Genomic DNA, 24,461 nt, shown 5'->3' on the forward strand with positions numbered 1-24,461 from the left:
CCTAAGTGTTTAGTGTTGTTTACTTTGACATAATAATGTGGCAGTCTGGAACTCCTATATATTAAGAGAATAATTCTAACCTGAATCCAATGTGAAACCTGTTCTTGATAACTGCATTGTATTAAAATTGGTGCTACTGCACAGTTCCATTTTTCTCTGTACTAACTTGACTGTTCATAGATATAAATGTATATGATACCACTCTGTATTATTATGTAAATACTTAATAGTCTTAGGTAATTAATAGTCTTAGGTAATATTGGCAATGCAGTTTTAAAATCTAAACAGGAAGACAGGAAAATAATTTAGAAGATGCACAGCAATGATTTTGCTAATCACAGTAACATGATCCTTGTAAGATGGTAGTGTGAGTGACACACCTCAGCTCTCAGAAGAACATCCTCAGAAGGACATATCAGCATATCCATGTCACCAAAGTCTTAAATCATTAGTGTATGACAGTGTCGTAACTTGTGTACATTTTTAAGCAGGAATGTGGATCCAATGCTTCACACTTATAGTCCCTGCTCCTCAGGTGCTTTCTTAGGCAAGCACTCATTTATTGTAATAATTCTATATCCATGGTGCAATTTATGTACCTTGTACTTTTTTGACACACACCACTCTTATTTATTCTAAATGTCATTTGTTCTTTCACAGATGACATACTGGCATATTGACATTGATTACATCATCATATTACACATTGGTGGGATTAAAATTACCATAAAACTGCTCTTTAAAAAATTATCTGTATTTCAACATGAGTAATCTTGCCTTTTTTAAAGCATAAAAAAATAACACAAACGAAGTGTCAACTTTAGCCTCGCCATCAAGTGTACTTTGTTATATGTCAATGCAAATCTTGAGTAGGGTTGTACTTTCATTACAAAATCAATTCAGTCATGAAGTGGCATGTTAGAACACATGTGGCAGGTTTCCTCTTGTGGGTATAGCTGATGAAAGACATTTAGAGTAACTCATCTGAAAGATCTGCAAAGACAACCAACGCTGAGTGCAAGCTTTTCTTCAAGAAGTAGATTTAAGGGGGAATACTCTTGCTGATGACTATCCAGATTATTAATTACTGTTACATGGTCTGTTGTGCCTATTTGTAATCTTTGTAATAACTGCCTGGGTTTAGAAAAGGGTCATGGACAATGGACAGAAAAAGGTACAGCAGGTACCCTGCAAACACAGGCCTTCTATTGACCACATGTTCCCTATTCTAACAGTCTCTTACAGAGGGAATCAGAACCCAAACACTGTGTTCATGTCTAAAGATTATGAACTAATACTCCAGGCAAATCAATGTTTGTTTTCTATGGGAGGTTCATGTTCAAAGTTCTGTTTTTGATTATGTTGTATGCTGCCAATGGAAAGGTACTTTCTTCCACTGCATTGCCTTTTTTCTTGTCATCCTGTAGCCACACCCTGTTATATTTACTACACAGTGAAGCAGTACAAACAATGACTAAAAAGAACATTTTATGTTTCAGAGATGTTCAATTTCAAGCGATTTGCAACTGCCCTGAATTCTGTATGGAACAACCATATGGCACAAACGATACAATAAACAAGAATGTTTTTGTCCATAAAAATACTGAAAGCTGCAATGGTGGACAGAGACAGGAAGCTAAATTTGGAAATTTACTGGAATAAACATGAAAAAATATGTTATGGTATCAAATAAAATCATCCAATCAAGAAGGGCTCAGCTGTTATTCAGATAAAACACTGCTTTGGTTTGGTTGCTTTGGTTTGGTTTCGCCCCCCACCCCCTCCCCCCACATATACACACTCACTTCATTAGGGAACCCATTTGTCACACTGTTTTCTCAGTGTAGCCAAGATCCTGTCAGATCCTGTAAAATGCGATGCTGAAGAGCGTTCAAAACACTGAAAATGGTACACTGTACTACTGAAGGTAGTTATTGAACGGTACTGAACAGTACTACTGAAGGTAGTTATTAAAATGCCAGAATTTGTCTCAGTGCCACTTCAGTTTGACACTTTTGCAATAGTGCTGGCGATGTGCACCTTGCGGATTTCGCAGGTGTTTATGATTTACGTTCAAGACCTTTAGATAGATAGACAGATTCAACTTTGTTCAGTTTATATCTCCCAGTTTATGTTGCCCTAGCCACTCCAAGTTAACATGTCTGGTTAGTTTTAAAAGCATGTATTGCTCCTCATTGTGTTGGTCCTTGCCAGGTAGATGCTACATTATCTACACAAGTCTGAAATGAAAATGTGATTGACAGTGGCATTCCTGATATGATGTAGGTTAATGCTATGAAAGTTCAGGAGCCAGGTCTATGTGACACGAGCATTGTCTCAGAGGATCAGGCCAGCTCAGACACAGGATCTGTTCACACTACAGATTACATTACAAACCAGTGTGAATAACCTCAATTGAGCACATACACTTGCAGACTACTCGATACCAACACACTAATGTAACTTTTTGTGATCGAATTAAATAAATATTCCTCCTGGTGGGCTTGTGTTATTTATGTACAGGTCTTCCTTAGAACCGATTTCCAGCAGGACCAGTGACTGCTTTTGGATTCTCCCTCCATGGGATTACAGGCTCACTGCCCATCTTACATCTATCTACATATCATCTTATTAGTTTGTTTTATAGCCATATATCCCTGTTCCCATTTAGGTGGCAGACCATACAGCACAGCAGTGATGACATGTTAGTAGCTTTTGCAGCAGTAAGTGTAGGCACTCCAGTGTTGCTGGAGCACCCAGTGTCAGTCACTGCTTGGTTCAAATGGTCTGTACCAGAAATGTTCAGTCAGTGGCGTTGTGGTCAGAAACTAAGCATTGTTGATGAATTTGAAGACAGCTAATGCAAAGTATGCTTGACAATTAGGCAAATGTATTATAGTACCCAAGTGTATACCAACAAGGTGACTTTATTAATATCTAGTTCTAATAAAGTATGTGGTGAGTATATATTCAAATATAAATACTGCTAAGAGTTCATCTCACTCTGTGCGGCAACAATAAACAACAAGTATTCCCAAATAAATTCATTATTTTTTACTCCCTGCAGTATATGGAGAAAGCACCATATCTTCTCCAGTTCAGCAGAGGAACACTTAAGTAGCACGAAGCACATCTCCAATATGACATTATGAGGAATACCATGCACAAATGAACAAATGCACCACAGGCATTACAAAACGAGAGTAAGAAAGTGGCAATGCTTGTTATGGCATTTCTAACTCAGCTACTGTTGAACAGATTCACCACCATTTTCAGGACATTTTATATTCAAGACAATTATACCCTGTTCTTATATAAACTGTTCTTCATCAGTTTATTGGTATAACAGTAATCTCTGTTTGATTTGTTTTGAAGGATTTAGAATTTTTTCCTTTTAAATATTTAAATGTATAGGAAATCCAATTAACAGTTTGTCATGGACAGTAACACCATTGATCTGGAAAAGTGGTGCCAAGAACATTTGGCTTGCCACAATATTGAGTTATTTCCAGCTTTAGCAATGATACTTGTCTGCTTTACCTCCAAAAGGATCTCTATATTACACCTGGAAAACTTGAAGAAAATACATATATATTAATTCATCTTCCAAACACAGAACTCTTATAATACAAAGGTCAATAAATTAACATGCTAGTACAAAAAATACTGTCTTCATAAAATAAATAAGCCACCTTAATGATAAAGTTCCTCGAAATCTGTTGTTTACAGTGTTAGCAAATGTTAGTATCTTTTCTAACCAGCCATTACGAAAGGACAGCTTTAACAGTGCACAATCTGAGAAAATTGCAAAGTGATACATACTGTGGAACTGTTAGAAGTTGTGTTAAGAACAATGAAACAAAACCATTTTTACATAGGGTATGAATAATATGTTCATGCAGTAGGTAGAACAGTCTCCATACAGGAAATGAAGAGTCAAGGCCTTAATCAGAATTCCCAGCTGGCCTGATAATCTGGTAGGTGATCAAGTACTCTGGATAAGCCTGGAAGGATCAACAATACGAGATACCGTGAGAACTGAAACAAGTCTAACTTTAAGCTTAACATACTTTTCATGTATGGCTTTGCTGGCCAAGGAGTTCAAATATAACCCTGAAGTGTAAGAAAATCAGTTTACACAACTTAAATCAATTCCACATATAATAATCCTTAACTGTGTTCAATGTCATTTTTGAATAAGTGGTTAAAAGTGGGAAAACTCTAGACCCACAAGCTGATGGCTATCACCAGACTAGGGCTAACTTTCTAGACCCAGGTTAACTATAATCCCATTGTAAACAAAAATTTCAACAGAATTTCGTTGAGGACTAGACTAAATCACTCTCTTAAACTGACCCTAAAAGTTGGGTTAGGGTAAAGGGTGTGAAGCAGAGAATGAGGAATGCAGTACCTGCTCTCCTCTGTAAATGACGTACTCGGCCAGAGCAAGGCCGTTTACACTGGGCCTCCCGGACACTGAGTGGTGGCCCGGTGGGGAGTGGGCCATCTTCATGGCGCTGAACTGCAGGAAGGACTTTCCCAGAGTCACACGGCAGAACAGCAGGTGCCTGGAGCCATCAAGGAGGTATGCTCTCAACGCACTATCCAACCACACTAATACTCTACAACAAGCTGGCACAGCTGTGCCCTAGGCAGATGGGGCATTTTCAAAAGCAAATGGCTGAAGGCAACCTGGGAAACGGTACCCTTTTTCACTTAGCTAAATGAGTAGTTCAGTGCAGGCCCGACTTGGCTCATGCTAATGCACAATACTAAACGCACCTCACCTCTGGCACATGTAGCATGACCTGTCCTTGTGAAGAGGGCACCCAGTGCCTCCTCCTATGCCATACACATACTGGTTGCTCTTGGAGGAGTTCTCAGCAAAGTAGATTCCAGCCCCAAACATTCCTCCAATATAGGCATGCCTCTCGTCAAAGCCTTTGTGGATGATGGCGTTCACGAACGGTGAACCTACACAACCAGGCATTGGCCATGTCTAGATGAAACCAGTCCCTGGAAATAGTCACTAGGCATGCTTAAAAAGCTTTGTGAATCACTCACCATGGAAGAGCATGCGCTCATTGGGGTGGTTGTGGTTCTCCTCAGACACCTCCTTCCTGCGGTGGGTGTATCTCTCCCATAGCTTCTTATTACATACCTTCTGGATCTACAAATAAGTGAAGCAAAGATGTAAGTGGAGCTTTATCTTTATCTCAGAAAATTTGCAACTTTAGTGATACAACTTTACCTTCAAGATGTTATATCTGTTGAAAATTCCCCCTGCATGGCCACCATCTCTATGTTCTCTTATTGTACTTTGCATCTGTTTACAGATAATACACATGATAATAAAGGAGTTAGGTTTCCTTTTGCCTTTGACTTTGGCCAAAACATTATATCTTTAGACACTCCGCATGATAGATTAGGAAGTACTAACCCAACCTATTCTTTTTTGTTATTTGGATGGCCAATGATTGCTCACATCAAACTTACTCTTCAAACATGAAAATGAAAGTCATGATTTGACCTAAACTTCAAACTGGATGAACTAGCATATTGTGCAAGCTTTGAAAGGAACCAATGAACCAAACAAACAAGCACACCACACACATACACAAAAACAATGTACCTCCTCTTCAACAGACTGAAATTCCTTGTCATCTGAGGCCAAATCAATGAATATAGTTCCACTGTTGGTTGTGTTCAGAGTCAAGTATGGATTCAAACCTAAATCAAACCACAGAGAGGAATGTTCAATTAAATTAATCAGTACAATCTATAAAAAATGATTTATTAATGAAACTCCCACATCTGAGGCAAAACAGAAGGTCTGAAGTTAATCTAAATTCTCACAGGGATATATGAACAAAGTAAATAAAAGTGTGTGGAGACTACATATAATGCTTTTACTGTTATGAAGCACTTGACAGTGGAAGCTTGGGATGAATGCAGCACTTACTCTGAGGTCCACTAATGAGTCTTTCTACCCCTTTGATTATCTTGTGCCTGTGGCCATAGGCATTGATGCCAATCTCCTTCAGTTCTTTGTGCCCCATTTCCACAAGCACGTCCAGAGTTATCTTTAAATATGGTCACAAATGAACAAGGTCGCACCAGACAGAGGAGATTCAGAATATACAGTGGAGCAAAAATATACTACAGATAAACACATACTTTATAATATATTCATCTAGACATGTTCTTTACTAAATTTGGAATTATACTTATTTGACACAACAAATATCAATGTGATACTTGCTGTGCCATCTATCACATTTGGTCTTACCTTTCCCACAAGGTATTTGGTAACCAAGCCCTGATAAGCCAAGTGTTTCTAGATTCAACACTGGTTATCAATTTGCAACAAACGTCTTTGCAGTTTTAAGCTGTGATATTGAGAAAAACAGAAGGGTTGAGCACCTGTTCCCTGTCAAAGATCTCCAGAAGATGTTTCAGACCAAGTTTATGAAGGAACTGAGTAATACTTAGGTCTACACCCATTCCTGGAAAAAGAGAAGTAATTTAAACACATTTGCAATGCCAGAAACATATGCGTGTTTGAAGCAAAGAACCAGCATGACCTAAACCATTTACAGTTACAATAAGCTTGCCAGACTTACCCTCTTCAGTCTTCTCCACCTCTATGGCACCCTCAGCCCCTGAAGGCCCAAGGAGCTCAGGGAAGACCCCAGTATGCATATCTAAGCTGGAAGTGGATGAGCGGGTTGTGGAGCTGGAGGAGAGGGCAGAAGACACTACACCACTGGAGGATGAGATGCTGATGAGCTGCGGTTTGTAACACGCTGGTAGCGCAGATGGGGGCATGGCTGCGGTCAGCAAGGCACGGACATCATCAGCCTAGTGAAGTAACAACAAGAGGTGAAGGGGGTGAATTCAGGAATTCAGTGGGAATGCAATGGATAGATGTACTACATTATGTATAGTGCTACATTTTAGCACAAAACACCATGGTTTATGCAGGGCTGACTGGGGCAAATATATACCCACTGATTTTATCTGCAGACATGAGAAAAGAAGTAATCTGACTCTAAAGACTCTAAAGACAGTGAGCACAGGTGCACTGAGCCGATTAGACACAACATGAATGAGTAAATGAGAAACAGAGCATGGATGGATTTTTTTACTTATTCACCTGTATCCATCTAGTTACGTTACTGCAGGCCTTTCAAAGGATTTTTTTCAGTCAAGTTTCAGTCAGGACCGTAATGCAACATGCTCTCTGGCAACATTATTCAGATCTTCGTATGAGGAACCCATGCAAAATACATTATCTTAAAGGTACAATAAGTATCTATGAAATGTTGAAATTAACTATAAAACTGTCACACTGGCTTTTTTTTTTCTACCACATTTGGTCTACAGTGCTTATTACTACTTTGGTTACTCTGATATGACAAGCCAAGTGCCCATCTAAGGGCCTGTAATAATGTCTGTAATAAACCTTTAAAATGCTTATTGCACCTTTAAGTTGTAATTAAACCAGGAGGCAGAAATGAATAAAACAGCCAATGGGGAGTGTGTCAGAAGGAACCACGAGACACCCGCCTGACCAGGGAACTGAAACAGAGGGAGAGGTGGCATCTGCTAGGGGTACCGTGACGAGGTCCAGCGGTGACTGGCCTTCCTGATTGTGGATCGTGGGGTCGGCGCCGTGCGCCAGCAGCAGAGCACACAACTGCGTCCTCCCCTTCTGCGCAGCCTCGTGCAGCGGGGTGAATGCCCACTTGTCGTTGGCGTTGATGCACGCGTTGTACTTGATGAGCAACGCGGCCACATCCACATGCTGCCAATGAGACACACGGCTTGCTCTCGCATTCCATTTCCTGGCCTGTGCGCAGGATGGTGAATTTATAATGCATACATGTGTATGGCTGCCTCAGGCCTGCCAATCCTTTCCCAGTCATATGTGTATTGCAAACACAGATGGACAGACCCACAAAACCCACGTCTGTTATAGAATATCTTGCGGTTGGGTGCATAATGTTGGGTAAATACTGACCTCTGAGGAAGAAAATGAATAAGTATAACCAAATGCAGGATATTGTAATGGAAAAAGAAAACTCAGTTTTAAGAGCCTAGGACCCTGTTTACCCCTGGTCGTTTAATGAGATTAGTATGTGGACAGCATCCTGATAAGGTTTTAACCACATGCATTTAAACTTGTTAGTCAAAAGTGGATGTTAACGAGAAACAAAGAATATAGCAGTGTCCCTGGTTGCAGCTGTAGCAAATGCCACAACGGTCCACAGATCAGTTTGGGCATGAGAATTGAGTGAAGACTGGTGGGAATGAATCATGCTGAGGACCTCCTCGTGTTCACGTGTCACAGGCATTGTGATGCTTGGGTTGATGAATGTGGCATGGAGAGACAGAGGCATGTACACTGCCATAACATTTGGCTAAAATGCGTCTGAGACCACCCCCTGAAGTGGTCTGACAGAATTTATTTTAAATGCGTCTTGGCTATGTTTACACCTGTATTTTTACATGGATAATATCTATCCAGATATAATCCTGATACTCAAAACACATGAAACAACCAGGTGTAAACAGAGTCTAGTATTGCAATAATTAGTTATTTTGAAAATATATCACAGCTTCAAAATATTATTTTTTTGTTTTAGGTTTTTAGGTAAAATATCTATCAGGTGATAAATTTTAAAAGATCAACTTTTTTACAGTGCACAGATTCTGCATATATATTAAGATATTACATTATAATATTAATATAATATATTATATTAAACGCTCAGTGTTTTGTTTTTGTTCGCCAGCAGACCGGAGTGTCTCCCGTTTCCCTGGCAACCTAGTTCCGTGTTTTCTAGCTTTTGTCTGTTTCCATGGTTCCCTGTCGCCTCCCCTTTATCTCCAGCTTGTTTCTGCGTCTCTTGTTTGTTGGTAATTTTTTTTTGCTATATCCTGCTTGAGCTCTGTTGTTACCAAGTATTTTCTCTCCGTGTTCCAGGTCCAGTTACCCTCTCTGTCTGTGTTACTTTCCCTGTTCATGTTCGCTAGTTTTCTTCTATTCGCTCGTCTGTTTTACTGTCTCTCTGTGTTTTTGTCTATGCTTCTTTCCCCGTTAGTGTCCGCTTGTCTGATTCCGCTCTCTTTCCTCGTCCGGTGTTCTCCCGTCGATTCGATTCTGTTTGTTTTCTCTTCCCCTTTTTATATACACAAGTGTTGTCTGACTTTAATTTGAATTATGATTACTTGTGTTTTTTGTCTTGGTTATTGTTTGGCTATCTTATGTAGTCCGGGTCAGTGTACTCCCTGTTTGTCCTAGTTTTATACCTCTTTATTGTTCTCCTATTAGTCTTTCCTTAGCGTTCATTTCCTTTGTTCCTAATGTTCCCTTTGTTCCTAATTCTCACCCTCATTCTGTTGGCCTGTTAATCTTATGTTAGTCTGTTTGTTCTTTGTTCTATTCTGTATTGTTTGTCTGTGTCTGTTATTAAACTTATTATTTAGTTATTCTATCCCATTCGTCCCTTCTATTATGGCTTTGCTGTTTAGTTCAGTTCTGTCTCATGTCCCAAGGCACCGGCACGTCGCCAAGTGTGTTCGCTTTACACCTCTCCAACGTTGTTTTAAACATTAAGATTACGATGTGTGTTCAGTTGCTCCCTCATTTCACAATTATATCTACTCTATGACGCATTTGAGAATCTAACTGGGAATCATTATAGGAGCTCAGATTCATGTCCTGTGTTCAAAAATGCTTAACAAGCATGCAGTGATACAGGTCAAGAGAGAGTGTATGGCTAGCTCTCCTGGTTACAGGGGCCTAGCAGACAGTGATAATGATCAAAGCAATCTACTGGGCTTTTGTATTAAAAGGCCACTTGTACTCTTCTATAAGATGAAGGCTGTTTTCCAACAGAAACACTTTACCCATCACCAGTTATTGCCTTTCAGGTCTTATGAATGACAGTAATTCAGCCTCATTGTTATGCTGAATTAAAGATATTATAATTAGCTAAAACTCATGTATGAACGTTTAAAACTGGCCCTAGGATAATAAGGATGATTTTTTTTTCCTAAAAGTTAAAAAGAACAAATGAATTTCTAGGTGTCTGTACCATGTGGGTTGCCAGTGTGAATGTCTGAACAGAGACTCACCCCATATGAGGCAGCATTGTGTAGAGGAATGAGCCCCCCTTTGTCCTGCGAATTCACCTCAGCTCCATGCTGCAGTAAGTACTCAGCCACCTCCAGGTTATTATAGCCTGCTGCACACAGCAACACAACACAGCGTGTGCAGGTGACTGGCCTTCCTGATTGTGCGTGTCCAGGGAGTGTGAGTTTATGAGCTTCTTCGTGTGCTCACCTGCCAGGTGCAGCGGCGTGGAATGACGCCCCTGCGTGTCCCTGCAATTCACATTGCGTGGGCTGCAGAGCTTTTTGATGCGGGCAAGGCAGCCCTTCTTGGCAGCGTCCAGCAGCGCAGCATCACCCCTTAGCAGGTCCTGGACGTCCGTGTCCCCTTGCTTAACCAGATCGAGCGGAGTATTGCCATCGCGGTTCTTTTTGGTGGGGTCTGCGCCATGCTGGGGACACGTCAAGAGATGTGTTTTGCTAAAACATTCAAATTCGAGACATTATGAGGGCAGTTCTGATTTTGGAGCAAGATGGTCAGAGCTTGGATTGGCTCGTACCTGAAGCAGCAGCTTGCAAATCTCGTACTTGCCCTTGGCAGCTGCCTCATGCAGTGGGGTGAACTTCCACAGGTCAGCAACGTTGATCACTGCACCATGGATAACCAGAAGCTCAGCTACTTCGTAGTGGCCGTAAGAGCAGGCGTTATGCAGTGGAACCAAGCCTCTAAAGAAAAGGCGCAGCAAAAAGTGACCCCTGATAAATCCTGCACTTCCTTGTTTAACATGCCGATTAAAAACAGTCAATTGGAAAGACGGGGAATAGGGTTTTGTGTGCTTATTGAATGATTACAGATGGAGCTCCCACCCTTTGTCTTTAGCATGCACATCCGCCCCGTGCTCGAGTAGGTACTCCACCACAGCCACACGGTTGTAGCCCGCTGCAAAGTGGAGCGGTGTGGACCGCCGGCCCTCCACATCACTGCAGTTTACATTCTGGAGCGTACAGAGCTTCTACACACAAAACAACATTCACATATTTACATTTTATTTGCACACACAGAGCATTACTTCTTGTCTTAATGATTGAACCTGCCAATCAGTTGGACCATTAGGTTACAATGTCAGCCATAAATTTCCACCTCACCATATACACTTTACTGCATCTCTTCAGTTATGGTGTGTTTGGAGTGTTTGGCTCTCTGTTTACCTTTACAGTCTCCAGATCTCCTGACTTGGATGCCTCTAGGAGCTGCCTGTCTGTCTCCAAGTTTCCCATTAGCACTCCTTCTAGTAATGAAGAGCACAGCCCTCTTATAGAAAAATGTACTAGCAGCACCTGGCTGTTGTAGAAGGTCAGTTAACTCTAAATTTCAGACAAAGAAAATTTAAAAATACTGTAGTAACAATTTAGCATATAAAGTAAGATTGACTATTCCTGTATTTTACATTCCATTTTCTTTCCTTTTACTCGATCCCTAGTTTCTGTTCTTCATAGCTGGGTTGTGCAGTCCTGTGGGTAGAGCACGCACCCTGCAGGATGTCCTGCAGGCTCTCACTGGCGAGCTGTGTGGGCAATAAGCCCTGCAGCACGGCAATGAGTGGGTCACCGCCAGCACGCCTGAGCAGCCTGCAGCTCTGCAGGTGACCCCGCTGGGCAGCGCGGTGCAGCGGTGTCTGTCCCTGGCTGTCCACGGCATTCACCTGTGTGCAGAGAACAGTAAACGCTCAGTGCCAGTGGGGAAAGGGAGGCCTTTGACTCCTGCACATGCAACTGAGCAAGAGGCATGGAGAAGCACTCGTGGGTGCGGAATGCTTACTTTGGCCTCATGCTTCACAAGCACCTCGATGACATCGTTGTGGGACCTCTCAGCAGCTATGTGCAGGGGTGTCAGGAGGCTGTGATGAAGCACGAAATGGGAATTTAGAGTGTTAAGAGTTCTCTACAATGTGGCTCCCTTTTCTGCAAATAACCTATCCTTTAATCAGTAGTGCTACATTTTTCTTTTGCTCTCATGTTTTGCTATCTTTTTGTTTATTCATAGATAGTTGATAAGCCATGTCAAATATGGCCCGGAGTTGGCAATAGAAGAATGTGTCAGTTTAGATCTGCATATCATGTCATGACTGAATATGTTGCACTTGCTATATCATTTACATATTTCCACTTACTCAAATTTACACATTTCTACTTACTCAATGATTTTGTTCGCTATATATACTCATGTATCTCTGAATAAAGTGTGCGTGCTTCTCAGCATCTCTGACTGTGTCACTCATTCTGAGAAACGAGCCCCAGGGCCCTGAGGAGGAACAACCCGACCCAGGCGAGATCTGACGGTGGGACCAGAGGGACAGATTAAGGAAAATAGGGAATTTTTCCTTACAATGACATCACAGGTAGCTAAGTATCTAAACAACAATTCAGCACTGTCCAAAAGTCCACTGCCTCTTTTTGTAATTAAGAGTTTTCTTTAATTAATTTGTCTAACTAAAAATACTTCTCGCTTCTAAAAAAAGCCCTTCATGCTACCAGGCAACAAGTGTGTACAATGTTGGCAGTGTCGTGCAAGGCGAAGTCTGTGGCTTTGTAATGAGAAGTATGTGGCTCACTCTTTTGTCTTCTTGTTCACGTTGGCTCCTTTCTTCAGCAAAATCTCACACACTTGCTTCCTCTTGGGATAGGGGCATGCAGAGACACAGTGCTACGAGAATCATGGACAAATAACAACAAACCTCCATCAAAATCCAGCTTTTAAAAGGTCCTTTCAAACATATTCAATGATTAAGTCTTCTAGAGTGTGTACCAGGGCTGTCTCATGGGTCTTGGGGTTTTGAAAGTGGATGGTCTCCAGAGAGAGGTGCTTTTTAACACGGACAGGGTCTGCCTCATGGGCTGCCTGCAGCAAAGCGTGTCCTCGAAACTCATCTGGAGGAAGAATTTTCACAGTCACTAAGGGGGTTTTAATTCTGAAAGGCCAGAATTCTCCCTGATGTGTATTTCAGGTCCTCAATCACACATAACTCATGCATCTTGCACAAAAAAAGCATAAAAGCCAAACTATGAAAAAAATAATGTTCAAGAGAAAAAGGTACCAAAAAGGCTAAATTAGACGGTGATTAATTAAAAAGTGCATGCACCAATAAGCATGAGGTCACAAAAATACTACCAATTTGCAATCAGTTGTTTACTATTAGTGATCTTTGGTCAAACTTCCCCTTTGACTTCTGCAATGGTGCAAGGTCTTACAGGCCAGGCGCTCTTTCAGTAGGAGAGTGGGGGCCAAGTCTATGGCGCTCTTGTTGTGGCAGTTCGGGAGGGTGGGGTCAGCCCCGTGGCTCAGCAAGAGGGAGCAGACCTCCACACGGTTCTTAGATGCAGCTTCGTGCAGTGGGGTGAACTGCCACATGTCCGTCGCGTTTACACAGGCTCCATGCTGGACAAAAAACATGGAGAAAGGAATATGATTATGTACAGCCCTGACAGTAACGCCGCATCTGACACGTAGCAGAAAGATGGGAATACTCATGCATTTGCAGAGATTTTTGTTCTCAGGTAAACTTTTCTGGGCTTGGACTAATAGTAGACTCAAAAAAGTTTAAGTAATTAACTATTAATTCTACTGAGTTGAATTCAGATCATTTAACTAACTTGTGAAATACTCTCAAGGCACTGGAGCAAAACAAACAAACAAACAAACAAACAAACAAACAAACAAACAAACACACCCTACCTTTAGAAGCAATTCAGTCACTTCATAATGGCCATATGAGCAGGCATTATGGAGAGGCACAAGGTCACTGAGAAACAAAACAACAGCAAAAAATAAATAAATAAAAACACAGTTTGTCAAGTCCAGTAGAGTAGGATGGAGATGACTGCAGAGGCTGGGAGAGCCAGTCTGCCATACCCTTTGTCTTTAGCATGGACGTCAGCTCCGTGCTGTAACAACAGCTGCACTGTCTTCACCCGATTGTAGCCTGCAGCCAGATGCAGAGGGGTCGACTGAAGCCAGACAACAAACAAACAGTATGGTTACAAACACCATGCCAACAAACAGTATGGTTAAAAACGCCATGCCAACCAACAGTACGGTTACAAACAGTACAGTTACAATGCCAGGCGCAGTGCCAACAAATACTATGATGGTGAACAAACATGGCTAAGTACCAAAGCACTTATATTTCACAACAACAATAACAAAAACAAAAGTCTTTTTGTTCTTAATTCTAAAATATCTGAATATGGATTTCATGTATGACTATAAAGGTTTCTAATATAACAGTGTCAGTCTGGGTTTAAATTACCTTCCTTCCATCACTGGCGTGGGAGTTCACGTTTATGGGAGTGAGGAGGTTCATCAGTTTCTCATCATTTCCGATCCTACAGCAGCACGAAACTCGCATCAGTTACATTACAGTAGTGAAAGCCCAGTGCCGCTCCTGTAGGCAACTGAGTGGATTTGAACTCACGCTCCGGCCAGTGCAGTAAGCCTTAAAAAGGCGCACTGTGCCAAAGTTACGATACCTTGCACTCTCGAGAAGTTCATCTTTTCTGTACTCCCCTATGAGAGAAACAAGTTTAAAAAAAGTTCCAATTTTATACATGCAAATGAAATAGTAAAATACCTCTGCTGTAAGATACAAGGATCAGTTAATTACATGATCAACAGGATAAGAGGTGAAGAGAGGTCCACTCACCGGTCAGCACTGCCCTAGTCGTGGCTTCGGCCAGGTCCAGCGCCGTCCTGCCGTCGGTGTTGCGGATGCTTGGCTCAGCACCATGCTGCAGCAATGCTGCCACATCACATCACAAACCATCAACTTAGACAAGAAACACCACTAGAAAACACTACGACGGTCAACAAATTACGATCCGTCACGACGATCACACTAGACGCTATAGTTCCCTACTAGCCCTAACATAGTGGGTTTTGTATACATTCATTTATGCAAACATTGACAGCATTGGACACAGAAACATCCACAGCACTGTTGTCACGTATCATTATGCAGCGGTTCGCGTTTACCGACGCAGACATCGATTTTGCCCTTGATAGCGGCCTCGTGAAGAGGGGTGTAGTTCCAGTTGTCCCGAGAGTTGGCATCTGCCCCGTGGAGAAGAAGCAGGCGTACGACTTCAGCGTGGCCAAACGAGCAGGCGTTGTGAAGACACACTAGGCCGCCGTCGTCCCGCTCGTGCACGTTAGCCCCGCGCTGCAGCAGGTGAGACACCACGTCTCCACGGCCAAACCCTGTGGCACGCGGAATGACACGCACACGGAGGGCAACAAACCATTCAGTAATAACAAGGGAATGTGTAGATTATACAGATACAAATTATACAGGCACAAAAGCGCTTAATTGAGAAATAACTGTAATAATGTAAAAGAGCAATAAATCATTCAGTCAGTAGACTAGAAAGCACGTGCTTTACATATGATTTTTAATGAAATTAAAAATAAATTAATAAAAACAACAACGTGGGAACAGTCTCTGAATTGTCATGGTCAATCATATGAGAGCAGCAAATGTATGCTATTTTTTAAAATATTATTATTATTATTATTATTATTATTATTATTATTATTATTATTATTATTATTATTATTATTATTATTATTATTATTAATTATATTAACGCAAACGTAGTACATCAAGCTGCAAAAAGAACAATGTTGAGATGAATATATGTGAATTATACATATGAACAAATCCAGTACAAAGCCATATATTATAAAGAGCTAAAGCAAAAACAAAAGAAAGAATAAAATAAATATAGGCCTATACATAAGAACAAAAACAAAGAATAAAATAGGCTCGTTAATGTCAATATTCAGTGAAGCCGAATTACTACTTAAAGAGACAAAACATCTACAATACTGTATTTTCACTCAATATATTCCTTAAATGAACATAGCTGTACAGTAAGGCTATCTTGGAATGAAGCGCCTTTCTCTCGCACAGCTGTTAAAACTATTCAGGGGCTGTTCTTTCATAGAGAAGGTCTGTGAAGGTGTTGGTTACGATGCTTTTCACCTACCAGCGGCAAAATGAAGAGGAGACGATTTTCTACCCGCAGTGTCTCTGCTGTTGACATTTTCCGCGTTGAGTAGCTTCTTCACCCGCTCCAGGTCTCCGTTCCGACAGGCCTCGAACAGCTCCCTGCTCGGCTCGTCAGCCCCGGGCGGGTCCTGTACAGGCGGCACGGTTCCGCCAGCCATGCCCGGTACCACCGTGAACCGACGTACAGACATCGAGTCTGTGCGCCTTAGAAGGCTAGAGGTTACCGCTGTAAAATACGCAATGCTTGCGAACCCAAAGCCTTGACATCGAAGATGAAAGGAGGTCCAGTTCTCCAGTGCTACCTCCTTTTAACAAAAATCATTACAATCCGAATGTTTTAGCTTGCGTTTTCGTAGATATACTAATGTTCAAGCTGTAAATGTTTCTCGTTACGCAATGAAGACGATATTTACTACATATTCTATGGTCCGTGGTGAACTACCATGTATTTCAATACAAGAAGTGCTACCGTTATCTAGTTAAGCACTCGCACATAGAGATATATCTTATAATTTTCATATTTGACATTGGCGAAAATTCAGTATATGACTGAAGTAAAACACCTTCATCCCACCTCTTGGTGCGGTTCCCCTGCTCTCTTTCCCCTCAGCAGCTTCAAGTTGCTTAACATTACGTTAAGGAATGCTGCTGCCACCTACAGAGCCCAAAGGCTCAGACAGAGCTTAGATTACCGAGGACAGCAGTAAAACGTCTTGTTGACCCTATAAAAATAATAAACTATAATAACTAGACTTTTACTAGCAGACTGTTGTTCCAAATTTTGAAATTGTGACTAGGTTACAAATCTTCATTATGTGTAAATTACAGTTTACTTGTTTGTAGGTGAAAGTTTATAGGATGAGAAAAAAGGGGATTCATGAACAAGAATGTTCAAAGAATGTTCAAAGGCCAAAAATATGGCTTTTAGAAAACCATGTTTAAAATCATATGGTTTAAAATAAACCACCCATTATTTAATGCGGATTACTCTAGTACCTAGCTGGAAATATCCAGCCTTTATTTCACTACATGTAAAATTAAAATAATGATAAACCTTTTCATTTCCATACATATTTATTACATAAAAGATATTTCGTGGTACATTAAAAAAAGTACAATATGATTTAGTGTGACAAAAACTGCAGGAGTTAGAAATCACATAATTAAATCTTTCTAGTGAGCTATTGCATATTTACAATTAATTTAAAATTACAATTAGGAATGATTGAAACAAGAGTCTAACCATAGTAAGCATACATTCTCTTATGTATGAATAGTATACATTTTAGTGTAGTCAGCCTTCTATTAGTGTTGAATAAAGGCCTCAGTTTGTGTAGTATTGAGCACCATTTTCCCCAGCTGAAGCCATTCCTGGTGGGCTCTTTCATACTAAGCATTCTGGCTTGTACAGTAAATAATAAACTTTCACTGTTTTCCTACTGACAGCTCATAGAAGGTCACTTTAAGGATTCAAAATGGTGGTGGTGGAGGAGGGGGTGGAGGAAGATGACCTTTTCCAGGAGAAGGAGGAGCAGGAGGTGGTGGAGGTGGAGCAGGAGGTGGTGGAGGAGGTGTTATAGAAGTGTTTTGTTGAGGTGGGGGTGGTGGTGGAGGAACATGACCTTTTACAGGAGGAGGAGGAGGAGGCAGACCAGGAGGTGGGGGAGGAGGTGTTATAGAAGTGTTTTGTTGGGGTGGTGGTGGTGGAGTCAGTGATGAGCCTCTAAATGCAGAGCTAGATGTAGGTGGTGGTGGAGAAAGGCCTCCGGGACAAGTATCTAAGCGAGGTGGAGGTGGTGGAGGAACATGACCCCGTACAGTACTATGAGAATAATAATAAGAAGAAGGAGAATTCCTGGGGGCATTTTGGGGAGTTGGGGGTGGTAGTGGTAAAGGCAAGCCTTCACAGTCAGGTGGTGGAGGAGGTGGAGGAGAGGGGGAAGGGGGTGGGGGGAGACTCATGAACTCAGATTGGGGACTTGGGAATGGTGGCAAAAATGAGTCTCTATAAGTAGGGTCGGAGGGAGGAGGTGGATTTGGAGAAGAAGTTACCGGTGGTGGAGGTGGAAGGCCTTCAATATCAACACCTAGACAAGGTGGAGGAGATGGTGATGTTGTATCTGTGTAGAAACTCAGAGGTTGAGGCAGAAAGGATATTGGTGTAGCAGAAGTAGGAGGCTGAGGAGAAGCATATGTTTGAGGAGCTGCAGTTCTAAAGCCTGGCCAGTTAGGAACTGATGGGGGTGGAACAGCAATACCTGCACTGGCCCTAAGAGAGAGACAGAGGAAGAGGTAAACCTCATGTGCAGATAACATACTGAATAAGGCAAGCAATACTTTTTCTGGAGATACTCATTATGGACATGTCTAGCACACATAGTGGATGTTGAGAGTCATTAACATTCATTGTTATTCATGACAAAGATTGGATACTTCAGGAGTGACCAACTGCAGTCTTGGTAGGCTGGAATGCAAGACAATTTGGTGATTTCCCTGCTCACACACACCCGTTTTAACTCAGGTAATTGTCAGCTTTAGTAGCTTGATTGTTAGAAAGGAGAAATCAACAAGCCATTTTGGACTAGGACTCTTTATATAGTCAGAACTTTCCTCTGTTCATTGCTGAGTTGATTAAAAAGGTATGACATCACTGGGCATGTGCACCCTGGAGTTTGTCGTGTAGCATGGACTGCTCTTGTTAATTGACTGCTCTGCCTGTCTTCTAGCATTGACTGCTCTTCTCTTCCGCAGGCTGCTGAGTATCTCCTTTCACCCCAAACATAGTTTTCTAAATAACTTTTTGTGGGTGGGGACTAAATTCACTCCACCTCCAATCCTTTTCCTTGAGCAGTCAAGTATCAGCTCCATAGCTGGAGCTGCTGCCCACTGGCATGGTGAAAGAGAGCTTTGCAAGGCTCCATGGAGATCCAGGATGACACAGCAAGTGAAAAGGCTCCTCTCAGCTTCAATGATCATGATGAAGACAAGGAGGACAGTCGTAAGCATGCTAATTTTTGTTCGATCCTCATGGGGATCGAATAACCTATCTTGCTGTCTGTGACTTACCGGACTGGAGCTCCTTTGCCTGTTCTGGAGCACCTGAACCCCAACCCTTAGTGAAGTCCTACTAGTCCCCTTGCCTTTCTGGTCTCATTTGCTGTCTTGAATTTTGGCCACATCACCAGTGTGTTCTCTGCCTCTCACTTCCGCGTTTGCTACTTCCACAAGCCCCTTTGTCCCAGTAATGACTTTGGTGTCTCCTGACACTGTGTGTAGCCTTGGATAGATCTCCTGCTTCTGTGCCTCTATTTCCTACAATCAGTGCCTCTGTGGTGTTTATGCTCTAGTACTTTGATCACCCTAGTCTCAGCCTCTAAATGTAGTCTGGTGCTTTTTCTGCTCAGCAACAAGCTGTGTGTGTTCCTCTGCCACAGGCTCTGTCTGCCTTTGTTTCTGACCCTGCTGCCTGTTTTGATGATGCCTTGTGCAATAGCCTTAACAAACAATAAAATAAAGTACTACATATGCCTCCCATTACACACAGAGGATAGCTAGACATTGTCCTTGCACCGAGCACCTTGTAGATGAATAATCGCCTCTACAATTGTGCATTCAATTCTGGCATCTCTACATACCCAGATAAATGTGGCCCTTCATGACTGCTTGGTTGCTGGATAGTTGTGATCTTTTCAGCCTCTTTCTTCAGTGCCTAAAGAAGAAAGTCACATGAAATTAAATCCATGACCGTGTTACTACCAGTATACCAAAGATGATGAAGAATTAAATGAATCTGCATTAATGGCAAATAAAACCATCTGCAAACACGCCATATATAAAACTAAATTAAAAATTTAACTGGTTATGCAGAATCTACAGAATTATACAGGCCCATTAACTCTCATACTGACACATATTTACATCATATTTAGTTCATGAGTTTATTTAACTCAAAGCTCCAAAAGGAGAAAATAAAAGAAAAAACAGATTAATGCATACTGCTTTATTCGCATCCCAGCATCCATGTCCCAGTGAGTCCAGACTGTCGTAGGATATTGGAAGATGCTCATACTCCAAGATGGGACCTTGGATGGTTTGAGGGGGAACAATCTTCTCAGTGCTGGGTATTTTGCATGAAGTAGTCAGCAAACCGATCTCCTGCCGTGCTACCTTCTCCTTATACATGTCCACTGTCTAAGTAAGATTAACATTATTGTCAGAGTAAGAACATATTTTTGTATTTTACTATATCTGAGAACTCCATCCAAAGCACCAAAGACAATATTGAGATATTCCAATGGAATAATAGGGAATTTTCTTCAAAGCAGCTTCCTCAATGAAGCCTACCATGGTTAGAAGATTGACCGTGGATTCCATCTGTTTGAGCTGAATGGCCTGGGCATCCAGTAGTTTCAGCACACTTGTTGCCAGTGTGTTGATCTGGTAGGCAACACTGGCCAGGGCCTGGGTGGTGAGGGCTTTGGACTCCTCCACTGCTTTTCTAGTGTCACCCACCTAATGTATAGGCATATGTTGTGTTATTACAAGATGTTATATGGCCACATTTATTGTGGTGTAAGGAACGTTAAAGGCAGCCATCCTACCCAAGACTCAAACCCAGGTCTGACAGGATATAAACATGAGCTCTGACCATCAGACGAAAGAGCAACTCTCCAGCATAGCAGCCAGAGCACCCATTTAACCGTACTAAGTGACTGTCTCCATGACAGGTGGAGTAGTAAAACTACATTCTGCCAGTTTACTTACAGTTTAGTTTGTCTTTAACCAAGGATATCATGGAGCTCAGTAGGACATGCTAATTTATTTCACAAACAAAAAAAGCATATTGCTAATTGCTAATCCTCTTTAGTAACTGAATATGTCTTTCATCTCATTTGATCACTGTCATTTGATTTTAGACCAAAGTTACCCAAAAACATAAAACTCCCATAAAAGCTATTTTTATTAGCTAATAAATACTATTTGTACAGTTATATTGCAGTCCTTTGTCAGCATTTAATAGTGGAGCAACAAGCATGTGCTTAACTGACCCTCGAGCTGTGTCTGATAGGCTCAACTACATTATTGAACAGCTGGTCACCATTCATTAGTCATTTCTAAACTTACTATTCTTATAACTTTATCTCTGAAAAGGAACTTTATTGGTTTTGTGTTATTAGTTTGCCAGCTGGTGTTGACCAGAGGAGGATAGGTTGTCCTCAGCTTGGTTCCTCTCAAGATTTCTTTCTCTAGGCCTTTGGGACTTATTTCTCCTTTGGCTTGCTTATAAGGGACCTAGGCCCTGGTTCTCTGTAAAGCTGATTTCTTTCTTTAAAGCTGCTTTTTAACAAGACCTGTTATAAATTGATATAAAAATAAATGTGAACAAACACTTATTACTTGATTTTTAAAAATGTTTTAGCCACCTTTCGTTTAGTTAATAATAACATTCATTAATAATAACAATAAGTAATAATACTTGAATGGTTATTTTTAAAAATTTTCCCATCATTAGCATATTACCAAGACTGACCTCATAAACCCTTTTAATCACTTGTATTTGTCTCACAGACTATAGTACTAAAAGAGTTATATACTTTTCAAGAATTGCTCATCATAAGTTTTAACAAATTGCTCATCATAAGAATTTAAAATGTGACGACATTTAATATGTATAAACGTTGATTTCATATGTATAAACGTTCAATTGCACGGAAAATAAGCATGTTTGGAACAGTAGTACCTCAGAAATGCCATGCCTTGGGCAGGCCTGAGAAGCCTCTTCCCTCCCTGCTCTGTTCGGGCTTGTACACCGTCAGTACAAACAAGGCAGAGGTGGGGGTGTAGAAAATATGTCTGGAGGCAAAACTCTTAAAGGAGCCTATTATTGTATTACAGTCTTGAAGTTTCGTTTACACCGCTTTTGAATAAATACATTTTAACATTTTAAAACAGAAAGCGTTCTGCTGGTGTAGCTTGTAGGTTAAAATGTAAAGTAAGCTTAAGTTCTTGTATCAGTCATCCTGAAGTCACCCCTGCTATGCCGATGTGTGCCTTTCACTAAGGCATGGTAGATTGTGTATTCGAACAATACATACAGACTTTATATATATATCTAACATTTACGTAGACAAAAAGGCTTACATTTAGGTAGTTCTTTTCACAGTAGTCGGCCACCTTGTTGAGATTGCTGTGATTGTCAAGAAGAGCTTTCCTAGCAGCTGGTGCCTCGTCAAAAATCCTCTCTATGTTCTCTGTATTACTGTCCTTCATTGTGGCTTCGTCCAGTCACTCGGGAGAAGACGGGTAAAAGCTGAGGAAGTGGTTGTTCTCGATCGACACAGGTAAAGGAGGCACAGGTGGGATATCCAGCGATGAAAACAGTATGGCATGTGCTTACTTGTTTAGAGAGGGTTGCAAAAGCGCGCTTCCTACGTACCTTGTTACTTATTGTAAGACGCAGGAAAATGCAGTAACCTATAACAATTTATAAAAGAAAAAGAACAGAAAGACAACATCTTATATTAAAGCATAATACAGTTACTTTCTTGAGCTCCCATTAAAAGAAACTTAAAAAGTAGGTAATGTAGTGATGTGACCATAGGAGGTCAGACTTTAGCCAAGCAAAAGAGAGCGATTGTCAGTGTTGCAACGAAACTCTCCGTTACCCATAGAGGACACTGTTTAATTCCATCACGAGCTTTTTATTTTTCTCCGTTTCTGCGGAGAACGAGCGGCAGAGCCGGCAGACTGGCGCATGCAGACCACTGCTCAGGAAAGCCCGCTTAGCGTGGTAGTGGACGCTACGCTGCACGTATTCTCAGCTTGGTCCCTAGCTCCCACATCTAAGGTACAGAATCACAATTTTTTGTGTGACTGTGACTGAAATCGCGCATCTAGATACTATACTTAGTCCGCTGTAGTATAACTGAGCGATTAGTATATTCACGATGCAAATGTCGTAATCCAGTATACTTAAAAAAATCTATTTTAAGTATTCTTTCATATTAAGCACTTAATATACAATTTAAAGCAAGGCTATTCGTGACTAACAAAGAAGCAACTAAAGAAACAAACAAAAATACAACCAACCCCAATAGCTGACTTTTTCATGATTTTTCAAAACATCTCATACTCATGAACTCCTAGACTGTTCTTTACCAAACGTGTAATGAAATGCCCCGGCTAATCATCTGCCTTGTTTTGCTTCAGGCAGAGAGTTCAATGCAAAATTCATCAAAGTGAACTGCTTGAATGAAATTTATACCTGGGACTAATCCAATCCATACACGCATAGTCTGTTCTTCCACAAAATCTGACAAGGACATTGTTTTTAAGTGCCACAAATTTGCCACCTCAGTCCTTCTTACTGAGACAATTTAAATGATAACTTACAGCCACATTTCCCTTGTTTTCACATGTCAGTTGCATCAAATACATTTAAAAAAATGTTCAATTGCCTACTTTAGTGGCATGTTTAGTGAAATAACTTTTTTTTTAAAATCGCCTACCTGTAAAAAGGTTAGCTAAATTACCTTCAAAATCATGCTTATCACTCATAACCAGGGCCTTCACTTTGATTACAGCAACTTGGCAGTGGTGGGGCTTCTGCAACCTTCTGATTACAAGTCAAGTACTTTAACCACTGAGCTACCACTGCCCTTCAGCTCTTCTTTCATAATGTTCAGTGAGACACTATAATCAATAACAGATTATGGTCTCCATTTTATGTTCTTTATGTTATCTGCTGATAATTGATTACTTATTTGTACTTAATGCCTTAGCTTGCAGATCACTGGATGGATTTTGCCACTATGGAGAGTGTTATCTGAAGGGGCACTTCAGTTTATGGCAGGGATTTGTTCAAATTGAATGTCTTATCTTTTAATAACCTAAATTGTTTCATAAGTCAAGTTTTTGCACTCATATGAAGAAGTGAGAACCTTCTGCTAGTTAATGAAACACAAATACTTCCTTTAGATTGATAGAAACAGAAGATACATGTGATACTGAATTAAGTGTGGCATTTTATTTGCTCACCTTGTGACATCTCACACAGGGCAGCTGTATGGTTGGAGGTTATTTTGCTGGGTAGATTCTGGAGGGCGGTGAGAGCATCTATGTGCCAGCCACAGTGGTAATTTCAGCTTGTGGTGCTGTTAGTTGGAATAAATGAGAAAATAGAGAAACCCACCCTACAACTATATAGGCTTTCTTCGGCAGGAGGAGGGTGTCACACTCCCTGCCCTGGCTATTCCCACTCTCATTGTTCATCATCAC

The 24,461-nt window shown here is 41.1% G+C and overlaps 2 protein-coding genes and 1 long non-coding RNA gene across 7 annotated transcripts; 1 reads left to right on the plus strand and 2 right to left on the minus strand.

The window, feature by feature from the left end:
* Positions 1-3,039: 3,039 nt before the first annotated feature.
* Positions 3,040-16,793, minus strand: LOC113584743 (poly [ADP-ribose] polymerase tankyrase-2-like). 5 transcript variants are annotated; one of them, XM_027021858.2, is made up of 27 exons: positions 16,162-16,793; positions 15,149-15,373; positions 14,820-14,915; positions 14,647-14,683; positions 14,427-14,502; positions 14,030-14,124; positions 13,853-13,919; positions 13,369-13,555; positions 12,926-13,047; positions 12,732-12,823; positions 11,939-12,017; positions 11,651-11,822; positions 11,329-11,405; positions 10,987-11,132; positions 10,680-10,845; positions 10,352-10,571; positions 10,144-10,253; positions 7,619-7,852; positions 6,624-6,861; positions 6,424-6,506; positions 5,963-6,083; positions 5,633-5,730; positions 5,252-5,326; positions 5,065-5,170; positions 4,788-4,974; positions 4,412-4,568; positions 3,040-4,004 (listed from the first exon to the last, which is right to left on the minus strand). In XM_027021858.2, the coding sequence occupies exons 1-27, from the start codon at positions 16,373-16,375 to the stop codon at positions 3,945-3,947; spliced, it is 3,540 nt and encodes a 1,179-aa protein (XP_026877659.2). In that variant the 5' UTR covers positions 16,376-16,793; the 3' UTR covers positions 3,040-3,944. The 5 variants fall into 5 exon arrangements, with proteins under 5 accessions (XP_026877659.2, XP_026877660.2, XP_026877661.2 ...); XM_027021859.2 differs by having other exon boundaries at positions 10,144-10,250; positions 11,329-11,408; XM_027021860.2 differs by having other exon boundaries at positions 7,619-7,807; positions 11,329-11,408.
* LOC113584745 lies at positions 7,861-11,687 on the plus strand. The gene is made up of 4 exons (XR_003411434.2): positions 7,861-8,989; positions 10,094-10,217; positions 11,337-11,473; positions 11,601-11,687. It is a non-coding gene; the product is annotated as an uncharacterized LOC113584745 (long non-coding RNA).
* On the minus strand, positions 16,750-22,787 carry abi3b (ABI family, member 3b). Its single transcript, XM_027021863.2, has 6 exons — positions 22,326-22,787; positions 20,529-20,696; positions 20,181-20,375; positions 19,820-19,893; positions 17,739-18,453; positions 16,750-16,839 (listed from the first exon to the last, which is right to left on the minus strand). The coding sequence occupies exons 1-6, from the start codon at positions 22,452-22,454 to the stop codon at positions 16,750-16,752; spliced, it is 1,371 nt and encodes a 456-aa protein (XP_026877664.2). The 5' UTR covers positions 22,455-22,787.
* Positions 22,788-24,461: the final 1,674 nt, after the last annotated feature.

This window comes from Electrophorus electricus, chromosome 14 (genome assembly GCF_013358815.1).
Source record: "Electrophorus electricus isolate fEleEle1 chromosome 14, fEleEle1.pri, whole genome shotgun sequence".
In the NCBI taxonomy this organism is placed as follows: Eukaryota; Metazoa; Chordata; class Actinopteri; order Gymnotiformes; family Gymnotidae; genus Electrophorus; species Electrophorus electricus.